Raw genomic sequence first — 12,979 nt, forward strand, 5'->3', positions numbered from 1 at the left:
CATATCAGGGGAACACCCCCAAACCTGCCAGGCAGCCCCAGAAACCCAAAGCATGCTGCTCCCAGAGGAGCTGGCAGGCCCTGGAGCAGCGTGGGGAACCTGAGATTAATGAAATTACAAATCCAATCACGCTCTGAGCGAGGCCTTTCTGCCTCACTTGGCACCAGCCCTGGGGACACTGCAGCGCCGTGCTGCCACCAGCTCCTTTAGCACAGCCCACTGGGCTTGGGCACCTTCAAAGGGCTTCACCAGCACCACAAAATCCTCCCCACCTTCATCTTCAGCCACCCTCCCCAGCTTCACCTTCAGCACCACCAGATTTCCCACACCTGAAACGCAACATGGAAAACCCAACGGCACAAGGGAGGGACCAGGGGGGTGACAGGGAGAGGAGGGGAGGGGAAACACAAGCCCAGGGCAGCAGAGAGGTGCCCCAGCCCTCACCTGCTGCTGCCAGCCCCACGTCCAGGGGGTTCCTCTTGAGCTCACAGCGGCCCTGGCTCTCTGGCATGCCGAGCTGGCGGCCCTGCTGCAGGCTGGAGATGATGCTGGACAGGTCGCTGTCACGGCTGCGGCAGAGCACAGAACCCCACGTTAAGGCAATCCCACCACTGAAGTACCTCAAGCACCCACCCCCCCCCAGAATTGATATTTTCCCCCGTGTGAGCACAGCTGGGAGAGGTTTTTGAGTGCTCCAGCACTGCTGGAGTGCAGGATTGCCCCTTCCCTCCTCCCTCCCACGTGTGCCTCCCTAACCTCTCCTGGATTTTTGGGGATTTCAAAGCCCTTCCCGAGCTCCCCTCTCATTTCCCATCAAGGGCCCTGCAGCTGCCAGAGCTGCTGATTCCTGATCCCAGCCCTGCCAGATAGAACTTGCGTGGGCCAGGACTCACATCTAGGATGGAAAAACTGAAAGCGGAGGAATTGGCAGAGCTGCTCCAGAATGAATAGGAAACTTGAACTGAAATAACTGATAGTTTTCTATCAGCTGCCACCCTTCTATTCTTAAAAACCTAAGTTTTTCCATTCCATCAGTGCTGGGACAAAAGGCTGTTTGGTTTGATTGAATAATGGTTTTTCTCCTCAGAGAGAAACCCACCACGAGCCCGGGCAGCAGCGTTCCTCAGAGCTGAGAGGACAGATTTATTTACAAAACCCATTTTCAGCTCCCCCTCCAACAGATCCTGAAACAATGCCCTTCCTTCTGGGAAAAGAGACTGTGCTAGGGCAATTCAGCATTATTTTGCCTGCTCTCCTTGCATCACACTGCTGCTAACTAGGCTGGGCTAGAAGGCTGGTCCTTCTTTTCTATTTTTTTTTTTCCTTCTGTGGAAAGGATGAACACAACAACCAATTCACTGTAGCAGATACTGCAGCTCAGTGGTCAATTCTTTTGCTGGCAAACCACTCTCCAGTTGCAAAATATTCCTGAGTAAATGATCTACAAAGAGTGAGGAGGAGGAGGAAGAAAAAGGTGGCAGGAGCTGGAACATCTCCCTTTTGTCTGTTGGCAGGAGATGCTGAGCTCCCCATCCTGCCAGCACCAGGGGCTCACCCCCAGCTAAACAGGGCAACTTTTCCTCCTGCCCTGCCTCTGAAGGGAAGGTGACAGCCAGGAGAGCCAGAGACACTCGGCAGAAATGACAGAAATGAGGAATAAATGAGGAACACTGCCCTCCCTGCCCAGCCACAGCTCCCTCCCGTGCCAGCTCCGCTCCCACCCAGGGGTGTCCTCACCTGGGCCCGGCAGGGCAGCCCGGAGGGTGCATTATCTGCAGAATTACCCAGCACTGATCTGCCTTAAATATCCCCCCGGTGCTGCTGCCTGGCCCCGAGCAGCTCCTGGGGCTCCCAGCCCAGCCCATCCCGGGCTGCAGCAGGGGCTAATCCGTGTCTAGCTGCTGCTAATCTGATCAGCCCAGGACAGAAAGTCTTTAGGTACTTTCAGCGGGCGTCTGGCTGCAGATTTCCAGGGGAGGCTGCAGACACAAACAGCCCCAGGATCCCCCATGCCTCAGGGGGATCGGCAGGAGAAGGGATGCTGGGCTCCCAAATCCCCCGAGCACCCACCCACCTCCCCCCGGAGCAGCTCAGAGTGCTCCTTATGCAAGCACGAGGCTCATTACTTAAGCAAGCCCACAGGTGAGTGGGAAGCCCATTTCTCCTGTGCCAAGCAGTTTTGGGTCTTATCCTCTTTTAGCTGCCACCTTTAAGATGCATTATGCAAATATTTTGGTGTCTTAAGTCATTTATGGGATTAATGTGAAGTGATTATCAGTTCTTTTTAATCATGCCAATCAATAAGTGGCTGTCAGGGACAGAGGACAAATGCAGATAAACGCTGCCATCAGCACAAGGCCCGGAAAGGGCGGAGGAGAGGAGCCAGGAGAGCAGGGAGTGGGAAGAGAAAAATGGGATAATTACATCTTTGCATTTGCACACTGCCTGCATCCCAACTGAGCCCAGAGCAGTGCTGGGGGGTAAACACCTTCAGCTGCTGGGAGGATTGGTTTACCCACCAGGAAAATGCAAACCCCTCCCTCCAGAGCGGCTCCTCAGAACCCAGAGAGGGCAGAACACCAGGAGAGACCCAGGGAAAACAAAGCCCAGGAGAGGGAATCATCCCCAGAGGGAATCATCCCAGCTCCTCAAAACCCAGAGAGGGCAGAACACCAGGAGAGATCCAGGGAAAACAGAGCCCAGGAGAGGGAATCATCCCAGCTCCTCAAAACCCAGAGAGGGCAGAACACCAAGAGAGATCCAGGGAAAACAGAGCCCAGGAGAGGGAATCATCCCCACCAGCACCAGCAGTGCTGCTCTCCTTCCTCCAAAACCTCGTGCTGTCAGGAGACCTTCCACACTTTAAAAGAAAATCCATCGTGGTGTGCAAAGGTGCATCAGCAAATCCACGCTCAGGGGGCCACAGGCACACCCCAGCCTCAGTTTCCCCCTGGAGCCAGGCAGAGCCCAGTCCCATTCCCCAGCCTCAGTTTCCCCCTGGAGCCAGGCAGAGCCCAGTCCCATTCCCCAGCCTCAGTTTCCCCCTGGAGCCAGGCAGAGCCCAGTCCCATTCCCCAGCCTCAGTTTCCCCCTGGAACCAGGCAGAGCCCAGTCCCATTCCCCAGCCTCAGTTTCCCCCTGGAGCCAGGCAGAGCCCAGTCCCATTCCCCAGCCTCAGTTTCCCCCTGGAGCCAGGCAGAACCCAGTCCCATTCCCCAGCCTCAGTTTCCCCCTGGAACCAGGCAGAGCCCAGTCCCATTCCCCACCCCAGCCCCTCCCAGCCCCACACTGGTTTGCAGTAACTCCAGGAGGGGATGAGAAGAGCAGGGCAGCCCCCAGCCCCCCTTGGCTGCTGGCCTGTGAGCCGCAGCGGGCACAGAGGTGCTGACAGATGTCCCCAAGGGTCACAGCCACCCCAGGGCCCGCCCAGCCAGACCCAGGCTGGCAGCAACGCCTTCCAAATGCGCTTCATTTGCAGCCATTAGCAGCGAGTGCATGTCTAACGAGGAGAGGGATGAGCAGACTAATGGCTGGAGACAATTAACCGAAGGATAAATCAGTGTCAGGGCTCTGCAGAGCACAGGCAGCCAGGCGCCGCTCACAGACTGCACGGGGGAAGGAGACAGCTCGGGCAAAATGGAAATCATTCCCACCAGGGGCTGCCCTGCCCTTCCTGCAGCTCCCTCTGCCCGAGTGAGGAGGGGACAGAGCAGGGGCTGCTCCCAGTGCCCCATCCTCCTCACGGGTGAGGCTGAAGGAGCCTGGCAGGGTCTCCCACCCTGCTGGCACTGCCAGCTTTGCCCTGCCCTGAGCTCCAGGGGCACTCCAGAGAGCTGCCAGGCAGGGCAAGGGCAGTGCCCTGCAGAGGAGGAGTGCCAGCCAGCTGCAGCTGCCACAGGGCTGCTCCAGAGTGAGCTGCTGGGGTGACTGTGGAGCTCAGGCTCTCCCTGCTCTGCTCCAGAGTGAGCTGTTGGTGTTAATCTGGAGCTCAGGCTGTCCTTACTCTGCTCCAGAGTGAGGTGTTGGTGTAAATCTGGAGCTCAGGCTCTCCTTGCTCTGCTCCAGTGAGGTGTTGGTGTAAATGTGCAGCTCCAGAGTGAGGTGTCGGTGTAAATCTGGAGCTCAGGCTCTCCCTGCTCTGCTCCAGTGAGCTGTTGGTGTAAATGTGGAGCTCAGGCTCTCCCTGCTCTGCTCCAGTGAGGTGTTGGTGTAAATGTGCAGCTCCAGAGTGAGGTGTTGGTGTAAATCTGGAGCCCAGGCTGTCCCTGCTCTGCTCCAGTGAGCTGTTGGTGTAAATGTGGAGCTCCAGAGTGAGGTCTTGGTGTAAATCTGGAGCTCAGGCTGTCCCTGCTCTGCCCCAGGGCTCTCTGGGCTGGCAGCTCTGGGCTCTGCTCCCTGGGGATGCCCAGGAATGGAGCAGACAGCAGAGCCCACCTGGCCCTGCAGCCTGAGCAGCTCCAGAGAGAGCTGGGACAGAACCACAGGGAGTCCCAAACCAGCAGGGACAGAATTCCATAAATCCAGGAACTGCAGGAGAGCTGAGGGAGTGGGGAACGGGTCCAGCACCACACCAGAGTGGGGAACTTTCCCCAACACTCCATCAAATCAGAGCAAAGCTGGGAAAACACACTCAAAAATGTCTGAAGGAATGCAAAGTAGGAGACTGGAAGAGAAGAGAGACTCAGAAAGTGAAATAGGAAGGAAATAAAATGGAAAAACATTTCTTTTAGAATACATTTCCCTGGCTCTGCATCCCCTTAAGGAGCAGGCAGTAAGTGCAGGGATTATATTAAATTTGATCAATACAGCAGCCATAAAAGTGCCCCGACCTTCTGCCCCTCCCTCCAATAAAGAAAGGGAAAATCCAATATGCAGAGGGAGGGATGTCAGAGCTGCAGGGAGGAGACACCAGGGCAGTGACCAGGGCAGGGGGAGCTGCACCCAGGGCTGCTCCAGGATGTTCCACTGCACAGGGGCAGGCTCAGACCCTTCCCTGTGCAGTGACTCCCTCCCTGACCCTGCCTGGCCAGGCTGGGCACCAGCAGGGCAGAGAAGCTCCAAGGAGATGAAAAATCCCCAGAAACTGCAGAAACACGAGGGGTTTTTCCTCTGCTGCTCTCAGCAGCACAAACCCCAAGTTTTGCTGTCAGCAGCAGCGTCCTAGGCTGCTGGAGGAAACAGCCCTGAGCTGCACCAGGGGAGGACTGGATGGGATCTCAGGGAACATTTCCCTCCCAAAACAAGGGAATAAAGCCCTAAGGCCAGGCTGCCCAGGGCAGAGCTGGAGTGCCCAGCAGGCAGGGCACAGGAGCCATGGGGAGGTGGCCCTGGGGACACCCTGGGCACTGCTGGCCCTGGGGACATGGGCACTGCTGGCCCTGGGGACATGGGCACTGCTGGCCCTGGGGACACTCTGGGCACTGCTGGCCTTGGGGACACCTTGGGCACTGCTGGCCTTGGGGACACCCTGGGCACTGCTGGCCCTGGGGACACCCTGGGCACTGCTGGCCTTGGGGACATGGGCACTGCTGGCCCTGGGGACACCCTGGGCACTGCTGGCCCTGGGGACATGGGCACTGCTGGCCCTGGGGACACCCTGGGCACTGCTGGCCTTGGGGACACTCTGGGCACTGCTGGCCCTGGGGACACCCTGGGCACTGCTGGCCCTGGCAGGGCTGGGGCTGGCCCTGGTGACCCTGGAGGGAGCCAGGATTCAGCAGAGGTCTCTGTGCCTCAGGGCTGCCCAGAGCCCAGGGTGGGAGGGATGTAAATCAGGCCCTGGGGAGGGAACCATGAGCTCTTTGTGGGAGCCATTAAAGGAGAACCCAGAGTGGTCCATAAATGCTGTTGCATCATTCCAGCCCTGATGGAACAGCACCGCTGGGGCTGGCAGGGCTGGGCCAGCACTCAAGGGGGCTCAGATCTTCTAGTCAGCATTAAAAAAACACTCTAATAACTGATTTCCAAAGAAACATCAGCACTCCAGTGGAAAAAACCCCAAAATAACCTCGATTTGGTGAATCTGGGGGCTGTACAAGGAGCAGGAAGAGCTGCAGGAGCAATTCCTGCTGCAGCCCCAGAGGAGACTGCACAGTGTCACTGCTCGTCCCTGCAGCTGCAGTGCCCAGCCCCCCGGGCATTCCTGCACACACTCATTGATCTCTAAGCCCCAGCAGGGACTGCTCTGTCCCCCTGCCCTGACCTCCTGCTCAGCACTCTCAGAAAATCAGCCCCTGGTGCTCCCAGTTAATGGTGGCAGCTCAGAGGGGATAAAGGTGTGAGCTGTGTCCCTGCTGTGCAGGAACAGACACCCCATCCCAACCCTGACCAGGCCAAATCCAGTGCTCAGGGAATAAATCCATGTTTATTCCCAGGAGCTGATGAATCCCCTCAGCTTCTTCCTTACTAGAGCACAAAGCTTCCTAAACAAATTAAAAAAGAAAAATAAAATTAATTTAAATTAAATTTTAAATTTAATTAAAAAATTGAATTAATTTAAATTTTAAATTTAATTTTTAAAAAAAATATTAAATATTTAAAAAAACCCCACAAGCTCTGAGTCCCCTGAGACCCAGGGCACCAAGCAGTGAAGGACTGGCCAGCCTGCAGCCCAGCAGAGGCAGGAGCAGCCTGGGCAGGGCATCCTGAGCAATCCCTCTCTCCCAGCCATAGCAGGACTGTCCCTGGCTGTGCCCTGGCCTGGCCTCTGGGGCAAGGTCAGTGTCCCTGGGCAGCACTAAGCCAGGCTCACTGAGTCAGCAGAGGCAGGGCTGGGATCAGGGAAAGCCTCGGCTCAGCCCCACAGCCCCTCCTGGCCTTGGTCACCTTGGCCAGAGCCCCAAAGCCACCCCAGGGGCACCAGGGCTGGGATTGGGGTCAAGGGGACACGGCAGGGTGGGGCACAGCTCAGGGAAAGCCACCACTGGGCCACCTCTTACTGCTATTGTTATTTGTGTGTATTTATATTTATATTTATTTATATATTTTATATGTGTAGACATACATGTATATATGTATTTATATGTATATACATATATGATTATATTATATATTTATATGTATGTATTTTATATTTATATGTATCTATTTCATGTATATTTGTATATTTATATTTATCATATAAACATATTTGATATTTATATTTTTATATTACATTGTATATAATTATATATTATATTGTACTATTATATATCATCATACTGTATTATATATTATATTGTTATATATTACATATTGCATGATTATATTTCTTGTATAATTATATATTAAATATATATTACATTGTTAAATACAAGTATATAATATAAATATATTATTATTTATTGTGTGTTATTATATTATACATATGTATTATATTATGCATATGTGTTATATTATGTACAGTATGTTTTATATTATGCTATGTATATTATGTATTATATTACATTGTCTATTGTGCATTATTATATATTATATTATTCAATATTTGCATTATATTGTTGTTATTGTTATTACTATTATTATATATAATATTGTATTTGTATTCTATTTTTCTTGCTCGGCCTTTAGGGCAACTTTTAAAACTTTACCACTTGACCACAAAAGGTGACCCCAAAACCCTGTGGGTCACCCCCTGTCCAGAGCCCTGGCAGAGAACAATTCCCCAGGGAGCTGCCCCAAGGCAGGGAAGGGGAAATAAGAGGAAAAGAGGAGGCACTTGGGAGTTTTCCCAAGTGGAGGGAGCAGAGAGGCCTGACAATCCCACCCCTCCCCATGGGCAGCACAGCCCTAAATCTCCCTGCAGCCCGAGCCTGGAAAAACAAATTAATCATCCTGCAATGTCCCCAGCAAAATGCCCATAAAATTTCATTAATGCTCATGACAGTTCATAAAAATGATCAGTAGGGCTGGCAACTCCAAAATAAGGTGGAAATAAGTATGAAGATGTTTTTGCTGTAAGCCTGCTTTGTCATTCAGCTCTCTGCAAGCTCATAAATAAAAAAAAGCTGAATTAGAGCACCCAGAGAGGGGAGGAGAGGGATCCCTGAGTTGGGACCTGCCAGGGACACACAGGAGATCTTTGCTCAGCAGGGACAGGGATGTGGGGCTGGCACAGCTGCTGGGGCTCAGGGCTCTCTGAACACCCCAATTCTCCTCATTTTCTCCACTCTCCAAGGGCAGCTGATGAAATATTAAAGGAATATTAAAATAATGCAATGCGTGGAATAAAATAAGGGGAAAAAAAGGAAAATGAAATAAGCAGCTTTAATTGGTGCTGGGCAGGAGGGGAGGGAGGATCCACAGGAGTCCCTCCCAGCACCCAGGACACTCCAAAGCACCCCAAGCCCACAGGGCTGTGAGGAGGGGGCACAGAAAATCTCCAGCTCCAGCCCTGCAAGTCTGGACCCCAAAGCAGGTTTGTCCTTTTCTGTGGATTGGCTCTTTCTTTGAGGATTATGTCAGCTGAAAGGTACCAGGAATTCTTCCCAAGGCTGGCTGTGGCCTTCAGATGCTCAGGTGATCCCAAATCCTTCAGGATACCCTACAAAAAGTCCATTCCCCCCCTCCCATGTACCAAAAATTTCAGCACAGAGGGGATAAACATGGCCAGAATTACTCTTAATAAACTTTCCCCTTTCCTTGCAGGAATCTGCAGCTTTTCCCACCTTTATCTGAAATGCAGTTTTAGCTTTAAATGCAAGTTAGAACTGGTTTATCAGCTCCCATTCCCCTTCAGCACCTGAATCCCTGCTAGGCCATAAATGCTCTCCTTTCCCTACCCCATCCCTGCAGCCAGACAAATCTTCCTGGGAATGAGTGCAAGAGCAGAGAGTGCTGCTAATGAAATGATGAGGACGTAATTAATTCAGATTAAGTCATACTTTTCATCACTCCAGATTTTCCCCTTGTTTGGCCTTATCCCTGTAGGAAAGGGAGAAGCCACTCAGGTACCTCTGCTGTGCCTGATTCCCAAAAACCCAGGAGGGGGATTGAAGAATTTCCCTGGGCAGGAAGGAGCTGGATGGGCTGAATTCAGCCTCATGGTAAAGAACTATCCTTTAAATATCCTATTAAATAAATATCCTAAATCAAGTCCTTTTCCTGCCATGGCTGACACATCTGTGGTGTCTCACTGGGGACTTGTGAAGTCTTCCACAGAGTCAGGAACCAAAGTGTCCCCCAGGGTTGGGGAACAGCTCTGCAGAGCTGGGATCCCCCAGTCTCCTCTTCCCTGACTTCACCTGATGGCCAAAACTCAACTTGTTCAGCTCAGCCCCAGCTTGGCCAGAGGGCACAGGCAGGTCCCTGTCAGGGGACACTGTCCCTGTGCCCTGCCCAGGGCTCACCTCAGCCCCCAGCTGCTGAAAACTCCCCCTGACCTTCCAGTCTCCCTCTCAGCTCTCAGAGATGAGAAAGGAGAGCCTTACTAGGGGAAGGAAAAAAAGGAAAGCAGGCAGCCCCAGAGGGATGCTGTGTCAGTGCTGGCAGGGCAGAGCAGCAGTGCTGTGCCACTGACAGTGTCACCTGTGTCACCTGTGTCACCCAGCAGAGCTCTGCTGAGTCAGGAGCAGCCTTGACACCTCCACCCAGAGCTGCTTTTCAATCCTCCCTGCTCTCCTTTCCAAAGCAAGGACTAAATCACTGCATTTCCCATTCTCTTTGCTTCTCCCATCTCCTCTCCCAGGTGTTTTTCACCTCCTCCTCCCCCCAGGCTGATTTATGTCCTTTTTCCTCTTGCCTGCCCTGTTCCATTCCCCTTCAGCAGCTGCACACCCAGCAGGGCAGGTCTGTGACAGCACCTGAACCTTTCTGCCAGCCCTGCTGGAACTGAAATCTGCTCCACAGGGCTGGGTGCTGGCAAATACAGAAAATTGGGCTGCTCCAATACAGAAAACCCAAAATCCTTCCTCTGCCACTCAGCATAACCAGGTTTTTTTCCCTTCTAAATGGGCTGGATGGGCAGCTTTTGACAGCTGGACTCCTCAGGAAAAGCAAAACTTCTGTTCCCTGGGGGAATTACTGAGGTTCCTCCCAGGACAGAGCTAAACTGAAGGGAACAGTCAGGCTGAGGAAGACCAGGAAATGCATTTGACATAAAAATCAGACCATTATTTTATTCCACGCACTGCAAGCTCCGAATTATTTTTTTAAGTCAGGGATTCTAATTTCCAAAGGTGTTGGCACCCTCAGCTGCCATTGTGCAGAATCTTTGCTCACAGGGCCATTAATTAAGGCACTGTCAGCACTTCCATCCCAAACCTCTGCCTTTCAGGAGTTTATAACAGCCATAAAACTCTGCTCTGGGCTGAAATTAGGCAGGAAAGGCTCTGCCTGGAAGGAATCCATCCTTTTGTATCTGAGATCCCCACAGCTCAGAGCAGCCAGCCAGGGTTTGCATTCTAAGGGCTGCCTTTCAAAAACCTGGTTTTGTGGCTGCTGAGCTCCCTGTGCTCACTGTGGGCTGGGGCTTGTGCTCCTAACGCTGGAAAATTCAGGAATTGGGGGGGTTTGTGGCTCAGAGCCACAGCCTGTGCTCACTTAAATACCAGAGAATTCCTCTGCCCTCACTGCTCCCTGCTGGAGGGTGAGTCCACGTGGATTTCCCACCTTCATTCCCATGGCCAGGGTTGGATTCCCTCTCCATGTCTCTGCTCCATCTGTGGCAATAATTTCCCTTTTTTCCATCTCTAACTGAACAGGCTCACACAACAAAACCCTTTTAGCAAAACTCCAGTTTCTCCCTGGCAGATCCCAGGGAGCAGATCCTGATTTCCCCAGCAGCCAGGAGTGGAGGGAGCACCCCCAGACCCCCACCCTGCCTCCTCCTGCTCTGTTTTCTCCTCCCTGAGAAGTTTCCCAGCTGCTCAGATTTATTGTTCCCATTCTAAAAACTGAGCAGTTTCCAGCAACTCAAGGGCTGCATCCTGATCTGGAAATCCAGAATAAAAGAGACCTTTCAAAATGCCAGGTTTCAGTGCAAATTTGTGGATTTTTAAAGGATGAGAAGAGTTTGTGACTGCTGGCAGCACATGAAGATAATGCACCACGCCCAGGATGTCAGGGGTCACAGAGGAATATTCAGTTTGCAACTGGAGAGCTTCAATTTGTGAATTTCCACCTTCTTGGGACCAGAGTAAACACAGCAAAATTGGGCTTTCTTTAGAAGCCTCATCAATTCTCCCTTCCAATGTCAAAGGGACTGTTTACCCCACAACTTTCCCCAAAATAACAACAAAAGAGAGGGTGTGTGGGAAGGGGAGGATGAGGAACAAAGGGAGGAGGAAAAAACAAACCCAGAACTGCCAGAAATGTTCATTTACATCCATCAGCACCCAGGAACAAATCAGAAACTCTCAGCCTGCCACACAGAGAGGGGCCCAAAGGTGGTACCTGCAAGAGGTCTCTCGGAAGGAGATGTTCAGATCCCAGTGGGTGTGAATCCTGCAACAAACAAACAAACACACAACAGAGGTCAGAGGCAGGGCTGAGCACTCATCTCCTGCCCCTGAGCCCTGCTCCACCCCGGGGACCCCCAGAGCCCCCCAGCCCCAGCTCCTGCCTTGCCCAGCCCCAGTTCCTGCCTTCCAGCCCCAATTCCTGCCCCAATTCCAGCCCCAATTCCTGCCTTGTCCAGCCCCACTTCCAGCCCCAATTCCTGCCTTGTCCAGCCCCAATTCCAGTCCCAATTCCTGCCTTGTCCAGCCCCAATTCCAGTCCCAATTCCAGCCCTGTCCAGCCTCAATTCCTGCCCTGTCCAATTCTAATTCCAGCCCCAATTCCTGCTCTGTCCAGCCCCAATTCCTGCCCCAATTCCAGCCTTGTCCAGCCCCACTTTGGAGCTCTATGTCCACAGCTGGACCCTGAAGCTGCTCAGCACTGGGAAATTCTCTCTGCCCTCCTTTGGGCTCTGGGACAATCCTGAGGCATGCAGCATGTCCCCAATGCCACAGGCACTGTCCCCAGTGCCACATGCACTCCTTCCTGGAGCACTCCCAGGGATGGGGGCTGCACCATTTCCCTCCTTTGGGCCCTGGAACAATCCAGGTCACTGCTGCTGTCCCCAGGCCAGCAGGAGGGGTCACTGCTGATGTCCCCAGGCCAGCAGGAGGGGTCACTGCTGATGTCCCCAAGCCAGCAGGAGGGGTCACTGCTGCCCACTGGAGCAGCTGAGGTGCCTGGTCTCCCCCCAGTGGGGCAGGAGACCCCTGGGTTCCCCTCTCGGAGGGATGAAGGCTCAGGGATGCTGGGGCTGGGAGCAGATGTTCCCTGGGCACTGAATTCCTGTTTTCCCCAGTTCCTGCCCTCAGAGAATTCTGCCCCCCCCCCCCCCCCCCCACTGCAGCACAGATCCCAGGGAAGGAAAGGACAAGGACACAAAATGTGGGAGAGCTGAACCCAGCTGGGAGCATCCTGCTCCCCCCAGGGAGAGGATGAGAGACTGCAGAGAGCACAGTGATCCCTGCAGGCTGGGGATCACTGCTGGGACTGTGCTCCCCCAGGGAAATAAAACTGAACCAAAGGCACCCACTGCAGAGAGCACAGTGATCCCTGCAGGCTGGGGATCACTGCTGGGACTGTGCTCCCCCCAGGGAAATAAAACTGAACCAAAGGCACCCACTGCAGAGAGCACAGTGATCCCTGCAGGCTGGGGATCACTGCTGGGACTGTGCCCCCCCCAGGGAAATAAAACTGAACCAAAGGCACCCACTGCAGAGAGCACAGTGATCCCTGCAGGCTGGGGATCACTGCTGGGACTGTGCTCCCCCCCCAGGGAAATAAAACTGAACCAAAGGCAGGGACTGCAGAGAGCACAGTGATCCCTGCAGGCTGGGGATCACTGCTGGGACTGTGCTCCCCCCGGGAAATAAAACTGAACCAAAGGCAGGGACTGCAGAGAGCACAGTGATCCCTGCAGGCTGGGGATCACTGCTGGGACTGTGCCCCCCCAGGGAAATAAAACTGAACCAAAGGCACAGACTGCAGAGAGCACAGTGATCCC

The 12,979-nt window shown here is 53.3% G+C and overlaps 1 protein-coding gene across 9 annotated transcripts in view; it reads right to left on the minus strand.

The window, feature by feature from the left end:
• Window positions 1–12,979, minus strand: part of SAMD11 (sterile alpha motif domain containing 11) — a 72,451-nt gene that overhangs the window by 38,751 nt on the left and 20,721 nt on the right. For all 9 annotated transcript variants that reach the window (XM_050982395.1, XM_050982393.1, XM_050982392.1 and 6 more), the window contains 2 exons: window positions 11,371–11,421; window positions 445–569 (listed from right to left, as the gene is read on the minus strand). In XM_050982395.1, coding sequence (XP_050838352.1) covers window positions 445–569; window positions 11,371–11,421 — 176 coding nt within the window. The remainder of the gene's footprint in view (window positions 1–444; window positions 570–11,370; window positions 11,422–12,979) is intronic.

Source organism: Serinus canaria, chromosome 21, assembly GCF_022539315.1.
Source record: "Serinus canaria isolate serCan28SL12 chromosome 21, serCan2020, whole genome shotgun sequence".
NCBI lineage: Eukaryota > Metazoa > Chordata > Aves > Passeriformes > Fringillidae > Serinus > Serinus canaria.